Source organism: Rhinoderma darwinii, chromosome 1 (assembly GCF_050947455.1).
Source record: "Rhinoderma darwinii isolate aRhiDar2 chromosome 1, aRhiDar2.hap1, whole genome shotgun sequence".
Taxonomy (NCBI): Eukaryota; Metazoa; Chordata; class Amphibia; order Anura; family Rhinodermatidae; genus Rhinoderma; species Rhinoderma darwinii.
The window spans coordinates 227562345-227578170 of record NC_134687.1 but is presented as its reverse complement, the minus strand read 5'-3'; the positions used below and the strand labels follow the sequence as shown (position 1 = coordinate 227578170).

Sequence of the window (15826 nt, the reverse complement as noted above, 5' to 3'; positions counted from 1 at the left end):
AAGATGGCTACATCCGTCTCTAAGACTCCTTTATTCAGAACGCTGATGTTTGACACACCATGAATAAAATGAATAATACATTGACAGATCTTTTAAACAGCATTTATTTATATACTAATTAAATGATCATGGAACATGAATAGTTATGTTCACACCAAATAATTCGCTAATTAGGCTTTCAGTAAGTACAAGAATACTGTATGTCATATTGTCAGACTGAGCATCTGTAGAAATCATTATTATTTATCTATTTAAAATTAAAGTACTTTATAGCCCTGGTTTTAAAGAGACACATTCCAGCCATATAGTACCATAAAACAATATGTGAACATATTGTATAATTAAAGAAAAGATTAATGCCATTTTCACTTAAAGGTAAGCCTACACTTATATATCAGAGAACTGCACCAACAGTGCCAATCTGTGTAAAGTATTGCAGTTCAGCACCATTCAAGTGAGCCCCATACAACATGTATACAAAATCAAAAATATCACAGCACTGGATTTATGAAAATAGATGGGTTTAAGTCTGAACAGGACTTGATCCAAAGTGCCCTACTGTGTGATCCAAAAGTGACAAAGCCAAAATACATTTTAGTTACCCATGCGCATGCATGAGAAAGGCTCTGTTGAGCTAAAACATTGCATGGGTGAATAAAGTTCCCTTTGTTTTGGATGTGCTGCCTTGTCTCTTTTTGGACCATACAACATGTATGTCATAATAAGGAGGGATGGGGGGGGGAGCGGGATGAGCCTGCGCCAATACGCCACAAGTACTTAAGTAGTCGCATGTACGCCAAAAAAGTTATTAATAAAAACTATGGCTCGCCCTGCAAAAATCGATAGAAGATAAAAGCTATGCTTCTCAGTATATAGCAACACAAAACAAAGTTTTCATTTTGTAAATGTACTAAAACATAAATAAAACGATATAAATTTTGTATCGTCGTAATCGTATTGACCCGCAAAATAGATATAACATATCATTTTTACCGCACACCGAACTATTGGGTTTTGAAGGAATTGTTTTTTCCATTTCAGTCCACATAATAATTTTTAAACGTTTCACAGTGCATTATATGGTACATTAAATTATGCCATTCAAAACTACAACTCGTCCTGCAAAAACCAAGCCCTCATGTAGATAGGTCAACAGAAAAATGTAAAAGTTCTGGCTGTTGGAAGGCGGGTAGGAATGAATGAAAAATGGCTGCAGCCGGGGGGGGCGTGGCTTGCCGTGGACCGGAGCGGACGCATCCCTGCAGAGCTCCTGACTCCGCCGAGTGCAGATCGGTGATTCCGTTCCACTGCTCGCTGCCAGCAACTCTCCGGTAGGAACATCTCTCCCCCCGAACGGCCACGCTCAGTTTGAGACCTTTCCGGCCTCACTAGGCCGCCGGACATCTTGCGGCCTAGCGGCGCGAGTGAAGCCGCGGCCTCGATTACTATAAGCGCGGCGGCCGCACATCAGAGGCCCTCGCCCGACACACTCACCGGAGCTCCCCTTGGTCTGCCTGTCGGCCCTCCGCCCTCGTCCTGGTGTGGGGGCACAGAGAGGGCTGCTCTACCGCCTTTGTTCTGGCCGTGTCCCGCCTCTGGACTTGCGGCCTACCGCGGGAGGAGAAGCCACGGCCTCGATTTTGGGCCTCCCCGCTCGCGGACGAGACCTCCCCAGTCCCCAGATACCGGACACCTCGCTGGAGGCCTCACAGGGGGAATCCTGTGCACCTGTGGCTGAACTGACCTGGAGGTGAGAGGGAGAGGGGGCCAGAATCAACCCAAACACCATTATACCGGCCTACTAACACCCTGCACCTGGCTGGGGGAACCAGCTGCTGTAGCCAGCGTGCCCACACAGATCAGGTCCTTGACTCCCAACCCTGGGCCAGACCGGGAAACACAAGGGGCATCCTACGCACCTGCACCCTACTCCACCTATATTACACCGGAATATCCCCGCAGTTCCCCAGCACATTGCCATCTTGAACCATATTGCTATTGTCACCATACTACTATATGGACGAGCCTGGCTCTAATTTCTGAGGAAGACCTCTTGCCCACAGATTTGCACCTCTTGGGTGGGGGACAAACTTCCGTATCTATGTTGCATTAACTTGGCCACTCTTCTCGGATCGACATCCAAAAGCTTTACCATCAGCAATGAAATCTCCATAACCTTACACATGGTCTAACTACCTGATTCTACTTACCCGCATACCTAACTGCTTGTATGATGGTCAAGATTGGGCAACGAAAAGCAAGAGACGTTACTGTACAGTCTAAAGCCACTAGTCTGGATAACTTCGTTAAAAAGCCTCAACCCTCAAACGTCAGGGATCACCTCTCCACTACCACTGGACACGAGAAAGACATGTCTGCTAAGGCCCAGGCTGCGCCCGTAGCAGATGCTGACAGTGACATGGATGATACCGAACCTACCAGGGACTTGCCCGTCTCCAGATCCTTTATTAGCAGGGTTCTGAACAAGGCACTAGAACCGGTCGTCAAAGAGCTAGGTGACATCAAACAAGAAGTCCGCCAGATTGGCAAAAGAGTTGAGCAGCTGGAGTCTACTCAAGCCCACCTCATCCATCACGCTGAAGCTTCCACGTCCTCTTTTCTCGCCTGCCAGACCCACCTGAACTCGAGCATGGACTGGCTGGAAGACCAAAATAACAGAGGGCGCCGTAATAACTTGCGCTTGAAGGGTGTATCTGAATCGATTCCGGACGAATCCTGGTATACCTCGATCAAGCAAATTTTCGTTCAAATACTTGGCGATAACTACCGGGACGAAATCAGCATGGAAAGGCTTCACAGGGCTCTGCGAGCCAAACCTAAGCCCCAAGAGCCTCCACGCGACGTTATTTGCCGCCTTTTTAGCTCAAAGGTCCGAGATGACATCTTGAAGCATTCGAGACTTTGTGATTCCCTCTTGTGGGAGGGTTCGAGGGTTTCTGTCTACCAAGATCTGTCAAGAGCCACGTTATCCAAACGCCAAATTCCGAAACCCTTCACGGAGTCCCTCCGGCGCAACAATATTGCATACAGATGGCTTTTCCCCTTCGGCATCTCCTTCATGATTGAAGGTAAAAGATTCATGGTTCGTAAACATGCGGACCTGGAGGTCGCACTGGTGGCCTTGAGAATTCCTGACCTGGAAGTTCCGGACTGGGCTGCGGTTCAAAATCTGTCCGATCTGCCGCCGTTGCCCCCTCACACGCCCTGGGAAACCGCCAATCCACATAAGATGACCAGGAATCGTAAAAGATCTGGAAAATCGGCGCCTGGCAGAGTCTCCATGGACACTACTTGAACCCCTGGATCTCAGGGGGCACCAGCGGCTCCACATATCCTTTTTCATATTAAGGCTCTTGTTTCCTTATATACGCAGTTACGCACCGCCACTTTTTTGTAACCTCGTTATATGCATTCTACGGGTTCACGCCCTCTCCAGATCGCTTTATAATATTAGACCACTACATGCTTTAATGTTATTTTGAATGTTATCATTGCATAGCACTATCTCAAACCTACTATTTTGGTTTGTCGATCTGAAATGTACTGTTATTATGGTACATACTTTGCCTATCTCCAGGCTTTTGTTTTGTTATATCATTTTGTTTTGTGATACCAGTTTTAACCCTGTATCTCCCAATTTTAGAGATGTTTTTTGTACCCGCTGAGATACTGAAACCTCCATATAAGAATGTGATGCCTCTATTTGCTGTCCTCCAACTGTTTCTTTCTCACCACTATGTCACTTGGTCACCTGGTGGCGCTATCCCTCTGTCTCCACCACTTATGCTTATCTATGACTAGTTCAGATATTTGTATAACCTCCCTCAACACCAAAGGCCTGAATGACCCCAGGAAAAGGAGTCAAATTTTAGCGCTCCTGAAAAAGGAGAGGGCTGATGTCATTCTTTTACAGGAAACCCACTTTAAACCCCAAAAGTTACCCACTCTCTCACACTACCATTACACAACATGGTTTCATAGCACTCATCCTTCCTCCTCCTCCAAAGGGGTTAGCATAGCTTTTAAGAAGAATGTACCCTACATCCACTCAGTGTCTAAATCTGACACAGAAGGTAGATTCCTTTTCATTAAGGGAACTCTTGCTGGCTCACCCATCTCCTTTGCTAATTTATATGCTCCTAATCAGGGACAGCCTCAATGGTTTATTAAAACATTAAAGTTATTTAAAGAATTTGCAGAGGGACTTTTGGTGGTGGGGGGAGATTTTAATGTTTCACTAGATCCCCTGCTAGATACGTCCTCCGCCAGGCCACCCATTGCGCATTCCTCCCTCAAAAGAATTAGAAGCTGCCTCCAACACCTGAACCTGATAGATGTCTGGCGACTTCATTTTCCCACTACTAAAGATTACTCCTTTTATTCCCATGCCCATGGGACCCACCATAGGATCGATTATCTCTTTATTTCTAGTAGACATCGGCCTATGGCGACTGTCCCTCGCATAGGCTCGATAACCCTATCTGACCACGCCCCCATTTCTCTTAACCTCAACATGGAAAACCTGCCCCCCAGGGCGTGGACTTGGTCCTTGAATGAAACCCTTTTGGATGATCCCCGCAATGTAACCTCCCTGTCTGCCCATCTTGTCGACTTCTTTCAGAGAAACGAAACTCCTGATATCTCAACGCCAATTGTGTGGGAAACGCACAAAGCCTTCATCAGAGGGGAGCTCATTGCCCTTGGTGCTTATTTAAAAAAACAAAGAGAGAAGGAGCTCAACTCCATACTCTCGCAGATTTCTGCTCTTGAGAGAGTGGGTAAACGCTCACAAGCGCTTGAGATACAGGGGAATTTGAGTGACTTACGGAAGAAGTTGAAGGATTTACTTAATATTAAGTCAGCTAAAATTTATCAGCGTAGCTCTTTCAAATTTTATGCGCACGGGGATAGAGGCTCCATAGTCATGACCAAACTTCTTAAAAAACGTACAGAACAATCCTTTATCAAGGAGATCAAGACCCCCTCAGGTTCTCTATCTTCTGATATTGGAGATATAACAAGGGAGTTCTTGCAATACGGTACATCCCTATACAACTTACCCGAACCTTCGGACTCGCACACTCTCACTGAACAATTTCTCCAACATATAAATCTCCCCTCCCTCACGGACATAGATAGAGACGCTCTCACTCAGCCCTTTACATTAGACGAACTGTCCAAAGTTCTCTCATCCATACCCGATGGTAAAAGTCCTGGACCTGATGGCTTCCCCATTAGCTACTATAAAAAATGTAAACAGGTATTGTTACCCAAATTCCTTACTGTATGCAATAGTCTTTTGGAGGGCTCTACTCTACCTCCGCAGGCTTTGGAAGCACATATTACCCTGTTACATAAAGAGGGTAAAGATAGTGCAGAATGTGGAAGCTATCGACCCATCTCCCTCCTTAACACGGATCTCAAATGGTGGGCAAAACTTCTGGCCAACAGACTCAATCCTCTCCTCTCCCGCTTGATCAACCCCGAACAAGTGGGGTTTGTGCCCGAGAGAGAAGGCAAGCATAACACCACCAGACTTCTTAATATAATTCATCATGCCACACAGAAGGGGATCCCTTTAGTCTTACTAGGGACCGATGCCGAGAAGGCTTTTGATAGGGTCAGGTGGTCCTTTATGCTTGCCACTCTACATAAATTTGGTTTTCCTGACAAGTTTATATCTGCAGTTTTCTCTCTATACACTACACCCAAGGCTAACTTACGCTTGAACGGCACAATCTCACCCGCCTTTAGCATAAATAACGGAACAAGACAGGGCTGCCCCCTCTCCCCAGCCTTATTCATCCTCACCTTAGAAACACTCATTCAGAAACTCATACAGACTACTGATATCTCAGGCATACAACTGGGGAACCACAACCACAAGACAGCTGCTTTTGCAGATGACCTCCTGCTGCTGGTCACTAACCCTAAGCAAGCATTCCCCTTAATACTGCAAGCTTTTAACTCCTTCGGTTATGTGTCAAACTTCAAAATTAATTACTCCAAGTCAGAAGTCCTTAATGTTTCAGCGCCGCTGGCGGATATATGCGACGTACAACAACTGGCACCGTTCCAATGGCCGCAACATAGCATCAAATATCTGGGCGTTACGCTTACTAAAAAATCCTCCCAACTCTATGCTGCCAATTTCGTCCCCTTACTAAACAAGATTAAAACCCAGTTACATTCCCTGCGGATCCCCTTCCGATCCTGGGTGGGCAGGAAAAACTACCTGAAGACTTACATTCTCCCTCAAATCCTATACGTGCTTCAAACCATGCCCATTTACCTACCTAATACTTTCTTTAACTCCATCAAATCTCTATTCTCCAAATTTCTCTGGAACTCTAAAAAGCCACGACACCTGATTTTCAAACCCAGCTCCGGGGGTATGGGCCTTCCGGACATTCTAACCTATTATAAAGCCATACACCTTGGTAGGTGGGTTTCCTTGAACAGGACCAGGGACATGTCCCCGAAAGAGCTCTGCTTTCTCCAGGTTTACAAGCTCGACTATGGTGCCCTTTTTTAAAAACGGGACTACAAACTCCATAAGCCCTACAATTAAAGGCACCGTTTTAGTATCTCAGAAATTTTTCTGCGACTGCACTCCGATGAAAAAAACACTACCGCTTACACCTCTCCACCTACTCCCGATACTCACTAATTGCACAGCTGACCCTGATACCTTCTGGTCTTCTTTAAAATACAATACTGTAGTTGATACTTTTGGAGATGGGCAAGTTCCCGCCTTACAATCCCTTTTGCCTACAGATACCCACCCGCCCAACCCTTTCTTACACTCCTTAGGTTTCAAAGAAACAAGCAACCTCTTCCTGAAGATGTTTCCGGATATCTCAGAACCCTTCTGGTTGGAGACATATTTGCTACTACCTGCTCTTCCTAAGGGCCTAGTCTCTAAAATATACTCTGGCCTGGTTTTAGATGGCTCTCCTGCCAAACCTAGTTTTCTTCTGGCCTGGGAGAAGGAACTGGAAGTTACCTTCAGTAGGGAAGATACGTCTTTTATTCTAAAGTCGTATTTGGCTTCTCTAGATGCGTTAAAATTCAGGAGAACTCCTTTAAAACCACAACCAGGTGGTACAGAACTCCAGATTTTTTGTACAAAATCAATCTGATTCCATCCAACCAGTGTTGGAGATGTAATGCTGGCGTGGGTAACATATCACATATCTGGTGGGACTGCCCCTCGATCAAGCCCTTTTGGGATAAGGTGTCTGACACAATTCAGAAAGTTACGAAACAAACGCTCCCCCTCGGGGCTCCTCTGGTTCTCCTATGGGCTCCATCTCAAAATTTCCGCCCGAAGCGTAATGATCTGATAACTCAAATGATTACAGTGGCTAAACTACTGATTCCACTCCACTGGAAATCGACCGCACCCCCGACTTTCCGTGAGTGGTTAGATAAGATGGACTCTATTGGCAGGATGGAGGAGCTCTTGAGCTGGAAACTCAGAAAACATGAGGGCTATCTGAAGGTGTGGATTCCGTGGTTGACTTTTCGTGCCTCTCATCCCCTCCCAACCTGAGCTTCCCCTTACCCCTTAGGATCTATGGGGGGTGACTAGAGTAGTTCCTCTTAGGATTGTACAGACCCCCTCCACATGGGGAGACCCTAATACTACTCCTTCCCTCTCAAACCTTGCATGACATCGGTTTTCTCTCTCTGTATCTCTATCTTATCTCATTTTTTCTCACGTTATGACATGGGTACCCAGTTTATTGTTACTAACGTTTCTACTTTATTGTTTATTGTTTCTCATCCTGCATGGTCATTATTGAACAGAACTTTGGCCTGCGTGCCGAGAGATTTTTTCTGCGGTTTCCCGTGATCTGTGTACGGATGCTTTTCTGTTGTATATCTTGTCGTATATTTTCAATAAAACAAAGATTTCATAAAAAAAAAAATGGCTGCAGCCAGAAGAGGTTAAAGCTCCCAATCTGTTATTCTGCTGACAGATAGTCAATGTGCTGTTTACAACAGCCTGTATTCTGTACGTGTACCAGCAGAAACTGGTTATTATGAACTGATGGCCAAACAGGGTAGCTTCTTTCTTGTGCTTAACCTGAGCTTTTCCAGTGAATCATTTACAGTAATAAAAAATTGGGAGAAAAATGGTGTTTAAGCTCTCTCCTAATACATTAGTGGCAGTTTTTCAAAAATAAACTATAGTTTAAAACCTCCTGGAATACAACATAGGGTGACATCAGGGATCTTTTTAATTATTAATTTATTTTACTTTATTTTTTAACACAAGACATACCTCAAACTCCAGGTAGTGATCTTTCATCTTATATTCATCTATCTCCTTGGCCTTTACCTTCTTGTCGGGTGGATATGAGCGATGCTCAGCCAGTTCAGTGGAGATTTGTTTGAGTTTTGTTTCATGTGATTTCAGCTGTTCATCCTGAAAGTAAATGATCTCAGTTATTTTAATGCATCAGTACATATTTCAATGAAAAGGTGTTAAAAAAAACAAGATATAGCAGTTACTGGAGTAATAAAGTACTTTTGATTCGTACTTTCCAGGGTAAAAAGAATTTGAAATTTGTGGTACATCCAGAGGCATAAGGGAAATGAAATGTGGATAAAGAAAATCATCTCTTAGCCATCGAAAGTAGCGACATAGAACCTCTCAAGGTCTGGAGGACCTAGTACGTCCATGCATTACATGGACTGCCCATTGATTTAAATGAGAACTGTGTAATGCTTTTTTCCCCTGTGGTGGCACTGAGGGAAAACGAAAGAATTACTGCTTGCTTCAGTCATGGACCAGGCCCCCTTCACAAAGCTTTAATTGCCTACCGTCAGAGGTATATGTCGGGAGGACTCATGAAATATACCTCAGACGGAAGGCTGCAACGTATCTCACTGTATGTATCCCTGAGCAGAGCATCAGGTCAGCTCTATCCGGGGACACCAGCCCTGGGGAGGCTTCTGACGTCTCTGTCCATATATAGCAGCGTCCCAGGACCGAATGTCCCAGAGAGAGCGCTTCTTGAGAACGGCGGTGCTTCCTGCGGCCCTGTGCAGGAAGCTTTAGTGACATAACTGTCCATATAACTGGAGCTTCCCAACATATTCGTTTAAGGTAAGCCTGTGAGGAATGCCATACAGTGGCATCCGTCAAACATAGGCTCCCATGTAAAAAAAAATATACTATTGTGCAGTATAAAAAAAATTTGCGGGATTTCTCAGGATCTTTGCTATTCCATCCTTAAAGGCATGGTGTTCCCCGAAAAACATGTTTTTTTTTTAAAAATTAAACATTTAGTGTGTGGGTGATTAAACATGGTTCAAATTTTTTTTATTTTTTTCACGAGTCAGGAAATAGTCAGGAAATATTATAAATTAATTCTAATTTATAATACTACCCATTTTTGGTCACTAGATGGAGCTAGTTCCCAAAATTGCAGCATTGCAACATTGGGTTAAAAGCCCTCGCTCTAGTGAGCTCTCAGCATCCCCCCCTCCTTTATCCTGGCTAGTGCCGGGATAAACGAGGGGTTTGAAAGGTTTAACCTCCTACACTGTGTGTCGCCATTTTTTGAGGTAACCCACAGTGTAGTAGGTTTACATACAGTAGTAAACACACACAAACACTAACATACATTGAAATGTCTTACCTGCTCCTGCCGCCGCGGCTCCCTCCGGCCCGTCCGCTCCCTTTGCTGCCGCTGTTCCATGTGCACAAGTCCGGAAGCCGCGACCGGAAGTAGTAATATTACAGTCCGGCCGCGACTTCCGGTCCACAGGAAAATGGCGCCGGACGGCGCCAATTTCGAATAGGACTGTGTGGGAGCGGCGCATGCGCAGTTCCCACACAGACGCCGTACACGGACGTGAATGGGACGGGAGCCGTTCACAGTCCCTATGGGACTGTGGCTGCCGTACTCCATGTCTGTGTGTGTCGTTAATCGACACACACAGAAATGGAACAAAAAATGGCAGCCCCCATAGGGAAGAAAAAGTGTAAAAATAAGAAAAAGTAAAACACAAACACACAAATGAATAAAAACGTTTTTATTAAAGCACTAACATCTTTAACATATAAAAAAAATTATTTGCCATGACACTGTTCCTTTAAATAAAAACATACGTATACCAAATAAACATAGGACAGAAACATGATCTAAAGGAGGTCTTACAGATGATCGCTGGGGGTCATAGCCCTGAGGCACCCTGTGACCTATTTATTGTAGGCGTTTCCACCACCATCTTGACTCTCCGAGCAATTAAGTTATCCAGATAATGTGAACCTGACCCAGATGCCCCTCTTTTCTGCTAAAGCAAGTAGAATCTGTTAATATCATGCTATATGCCATGTATAACACATGTACTGCTACAGGAGTATATGTTTGGCTCTTAAGTGGATATTTAGCTAATAAAACCTAAAACAGATCTCTGCAATAGCAGGTTCAGTTGCCATCTTTATCAAATCACTGTACTAAAAAGCATCAGAATTGTTTGTTTCAAAATTCACTAAAACCAGTTTTCAAAGTAGATGGTCAACAAACAATATAGGGTCCCACCATTGTACGTCTATCTATTTTGTATGGAGATTATAATGCAAATTATGCGGCAAATTAAAAAACAAGAACATCATTTCATTTTAATAATAAAACTTGTATTAGATATGTATCCCTTTTTTAAATTAACGTATTCCTTATTTGGGAATATATTAATATATATTATCAATTTGGATAGATAACGAAACCACAGCTGTGATACAGTTACAATTTCTGTCTTCTAAAGCGGTCCTGAACTGTTACTCAAAATGTCTTCAGGAGTAATATTTGAAAGCTGAAAAATTGATTCAATCCTGAAATAAATTGCTAAATGAAGCGGTGAAGAGCATGTCATTATCACCTAGCAATCTATGCCACAGGCATGGGTTAAATCACAAACCTTAGACAGCTTGGTAGTGGTAGCGGGCAGTAAGGGACGGCTAAATTTCTTCTGGGATCCTATAGCAGCTGGAAACGGTGGAGCAGAAAACACCGCAGCCACACAATTAATTTTGTTGATCCATGACTCCATCTCTTCTGTGCTCCTATAAGAGAAAAATGCTTAGCATAGTATTTGGCCATCACCTCAGAACTGATACTAACTTTAACTTGAAAAATGTGCTACTTGGTAATTTTCATCAATACGGTTTAAAATAAGAAAAAACCTCTATGTCATTACTGATTTACCTGTAATGGATATTGATGTCGCCTTTAGATGAACATACTAGATTAACAGTAATACTTCCAAGCATTGAAGGAATCTGGGGGTCAACTGTACTAGCAGTGTAAACATGGCGGAAAAACCACCCCCTCCCCCACTTACAGTGTAAAACCTGGGCCAGACAGAGCATTTGATAAAAATGTTTACATCTACATAATGTACATTCCAAAATTTTCAATGAAGACTAATTAAATCCCATTCACACAATGAGATACTGCCTTTAAGTCCCTGCTGTGTATTTTAAACTAAAGCCTGCTCTATACCCGGTATAAAATGGCAGCACAATATGAAACAGCTTCTGTTTATTGCATGCAGAAGAGCTCCCATTTATAGGAAACAATTCTTACAAAATGCACCAGTATTTTGCCCCAAATCTTGAACCAAACTTCAAACATCTTTTTTTGTGTTTTGCAGCTGCCTCATAGTACAATATATAACAATCCAAGTAAAATGCTTCCTTCAGGTATGCTTCCCAAATAAGTTGTCTCTTTTTGAGAAATTTATTAAGACTGGTGTTTAAGAAGGGCAAAATAGTCCTGGTCATTAACGGTGGCACCTATAGAGGAACAATAAATTTTTATGTTATCTGTACGGTCTTTTTTATTACTTGTATCAGTTTTTAATGTATACCAATAAAATGTATGTATTTTTTACTCTATATGGGTTTAGCACACATTTCCCCTATAGGTGCCATGTTTGTGGTTTTAGACCCTTGATATATAAACATATCCTTTGATAGGATCAGTGTTTTGCATCGGTGCTATTGGTCATTAACGGGTTAATAAATTAGGCACATCTCTGGAAAGGGAAATCTATGCCAGATATGAGCTGGAGTCGATTTCCACTATAAATTTACTTTTGATTCTGGCATAAATTATAGTGAATTTATTGTGCCAGAGAAGACCCCGCCCCCTCCCATAATGCCATGCCTACGTTAAAGAGTGACAGAAATGTATTTTTTGCGCAAATTGAGACATTACACAGAGTATATGTACTCTATACAGCAGGGGGAATGTATTATGCTACTGTTGTAGAAAAATTGGGAGGGTGTCCTTGACAGTGTCTATTAAATTATATAAGGATACGTCTACAATCAATGCGTTTTGTATCTTTAAGCAATTTTCTAGATGACTTAAAAATATATATTTTTACGATATATACATAGCAGCTGTATAGTTCTCAGAAGATTCCGTCAGTTCAGTTGAACTGATGGCTCGGCTGAGAGTGAGTCCTGTGTGTCTGACACAAAGGGTCCACCTAACTTAGATAGGCTAATGCAACAGTAACCTGAAGAATGGCATGGTTTAAGACCAGTCAAGCCTCCTTTCCCATTCCTTGCCCTCATTTCAGTTACAATCCTGCCTTGAGAGGAAGACCAGAGTAACTATGTTCACACAGAGTATTTTGGGGGAGGAATATCTGCCTCAAAATTCCGTTTGGAACTTTGAGGCAGATATTCCTCTCCCTGCACGCCGATTTTCGCGGCAATTATCGCGCCGTTTTTCGCCCGCGGCCATTGAGCGCCGCGGGCATAAAACAGCGAGAAATACACTTTCTCCTGCCTCCCATTGAAGTCAATGGGAGGTCAGAGGCGGAAGCGCCCGAAGATAGGGCATGTCGCTTCTTTTTCCCGCGAGGCAGTTTTACTGCTCGCGGGAAAAAGACGCCGACGCCTCCCATTGAAATCAATGGGAGGCGTTCTCGGGCCGTTTCTGCCGAGTTTTGCGACGCGGTTTCCGCGTCAAAAAACTCGGCAAAATACCCCGTGTGAACATAGCCTTAACTGAGACTGAGACATTCAAGTTACTAGGGACATTCTGTCAGACAACCACCTTAAAATACTAAGGTTGTAAGGCAGAATGTCACTAGCAATCAGACTGTCAGATATGATTCAGCTGTTCAGCTCATAGGTTGATTGGCGCAAGAAAAACGAAAATGAAGCTTGACTGCAGGTACAGGATCTTAAATGAATACTAAATGTATAAAATATAAAAAAAAAAAATCACAAGCAATTCCTCTCATTCTCCTATTCTCCTTTCATTCTATTATGTCTCATATGCAATCAAAACTAAGCTCAGACCTTTCCTGTCTCGCGTGCCCTTCCCCAATGCTCTGCCTGTTATTGCAGACCAGGCATACTAAGCCCTGCCCCACAGTCATATGAAATTGAAGGGAAGGGATCAGGAGGGAATTTGCAGCGGACTTCTCTGGGATTTCAAGAAAATGATTTGTTACAAGAACACGCATAAAATCCTGCGAACACAGTGAGCATTTTTTTTTCTTTCTTTATTATTCATTCCTAAGTTTAGTGATCCTTCAAATAAATATTTGGACAACAAGTGGACATATCCTTAATTTTTTCAAAATTTCTCACCTTAATACTGTGCTCCTAAAGAAAGTCATGCATCGCTTTTCTAAGAGATATTTTAATTTAGTCTTCTACATTGAGATTTCACGGAAATACATAAATAAGTAGGGCAAATGCATGCTAGATTTATTACAGAGCATTTGAATAATAATACACTTACTGTGCTTGGAAAAGAAAAACTCTCCAGTCTGCGGTTTTCAGCTTGAGGACATTGGGTCTCTTCTCATAGTCTGTTGCCTTTGAGGCCAGAGCATGATGTACACTTACAGCATTTTTTAAATCATCTTCGGACAACGCTTTTTCTGGTTTATATTCATCCTACGTGTCAAAAACAAGCAAAGAGTTTGCTTAAAGGGTAACTAAACCTTTAAAAAACTTTTGACACGTCAATGTGACAAAGCTGAGTGAGCGGATTACAGACTCATAGACTTTCATTAAAAATTAGGCTGCACATCGCTCACCAGAGCGCTTCTGCAGCTTTGTTTTAGCTATCGGTGGGGTCTCCGTGCTCGGACTGCCCCCGAATAAAACTTCTGACATGTCACTATGATATGTTAAAAGTTTTTAGTTGCCCTTTAAAGCAGATCAGGATGTTTCCAAAATAATTCCCGATGTACCTACATGAATGATAAAGTGCAGGAAACATAGCAACATTGTACATTGTATTGGAACCAATGATCTTTAAAATATCTTATTATACTACTGGTATGCCTATAAATCGTAAACCACTGTATCAAGTAATATCACCCAGTACATTGAAATATTCGCTGAGCGCACACCTATCCTCTATATGGTTCATATGTATCGTAACAGTTTATATCAACATTCCTAAATTCCCTAACATATTACGGGACTGTTCTGTATGAATACATAGGTAATGTAATGTGTTCTAATGTTATACATGTCCGTTCACCAAACTGAATGCTGACAATTTGGCCACACTCATTTAGAGGCTTCAGACCATGAGATCTTCTGTGAACATTCTATTTGGTATTTTAACCATGCTTGTGAAAAGAAACTGCTGATATTGAAATACATATATTCACCTTGCAGTCCAGAAGCTAATACAGGTGAGGAGATTTAATAAAAATGTCAATGATTTATGGACTATGTTTACTTTGTCCTTTACAGTAGTGACACTTCACCTACAGAAAAGGCTTTATTTTGTTTGGTCTGTCACACTGATGGATCAATATTTTGTAGCACGGTCTTTTCAATTAAATCCCCAGAGTCCTTGTATTGAAAGGATTTTTAGAGGGCTTTATAATAACGAGTACCCACCTACACAGTTATGTTTTGTTTTTTTCTAAAGATATTTTAAGGGCTCTTCCTTAAAGGCCAACATCAATTTTATTTGCAATTTTTCTGAAACTAGGGTTACTTAGAAACTAGGGTTACTAAAAAATATATATATTACTCTAGTTTTGCCCATTTGTTGCTAAGCAATGAATGTAAATCCTACACTGTTAAGTGTGAAAGTCTTTATTTATATTTCAGGAGTTTATATTGGAGGACTTTGAGGTAAAAGAAGATGTAACTTAAAGATTCTAGGCCCCAAAGCAAAATCTGTAACAGCGCCTCAACTACTATGTGCCAATTATACTACAGGTGTCTTCTTCTGTGGCAGGGGGGCTTTGGGGTCGACTGCTACCTCTACACAACCGATAGCTATTCCACTGGGTAAAAGTGATCATCGTGGCAGACATCACTACAGTCACCCTTTCCTCACGTGTAGGGGGGTTCTTCACCATTGCTCTGAATGCAGAAGTCAATAAATGTCCCGTTCTTAATAAATGTTAGATCTGCCCCTGACTCTCAAATGTACAAACAGTCTTTTATACAAAGCAACTTATGCTTTGGGATTAAAAGTTTGGTAAGTATTTTACACATTTTACAGTCCAAGGTGTTTCTCTGTCACTGTGAATGTGATTAAAATAATGTTTCAATAATTTCATTTTGTGCAGCAGCCATCTTGTCTGGAGTCTTCATCTTGTTTCTTTTGTAATGAATAAGAAAGTCAATGCTCCTTTGAGACAAGTTTGTATGTTTATCTTTGACCTTGGTTCCCATACGAGGCTTGGAAAGAAGGAACAGGGAGGGAATGAGATAGGAGAGGGAGACACATTCACATATGCATGTGAGCATGTCTCCCCCATCTTAAAAGAACAATCTATTATATTC

General features: G+C 42.4%; 1 protein-coding gene across 8 annotated transcripts in view; it reads right to left on the bottom strand.

Moving 5' to 3' along the window:
* Positions 1–15826, bottom strand: part of LOC142759603 (PH and SEC7 domain-containing protein 3-like) — a 683786-nt gene that overhangs the window by 37704 nt on the left and 630256 nt on the right. For all 8 annotated transcript variants that reach the window (XM_075861948.1, XM_075861956.1, XM_075861962.1 and 5 more), the window contains 3 exons: positions 13806–13963; positions 10957–11101; positions 8312–8455 (listed from right to left, as the gene is read on the bottom strand). In XM_075861948.1, coding sequence (XP_075718063.1) covers positions 8312–8455; positions 10957–11101; positions 13806–13963 — 447 coding nt within the window. The remainder of the gene's footprint in view (positions 1–8311; positions 8456–10956; positions 11102–13805; positions 13964–15826) is intronic.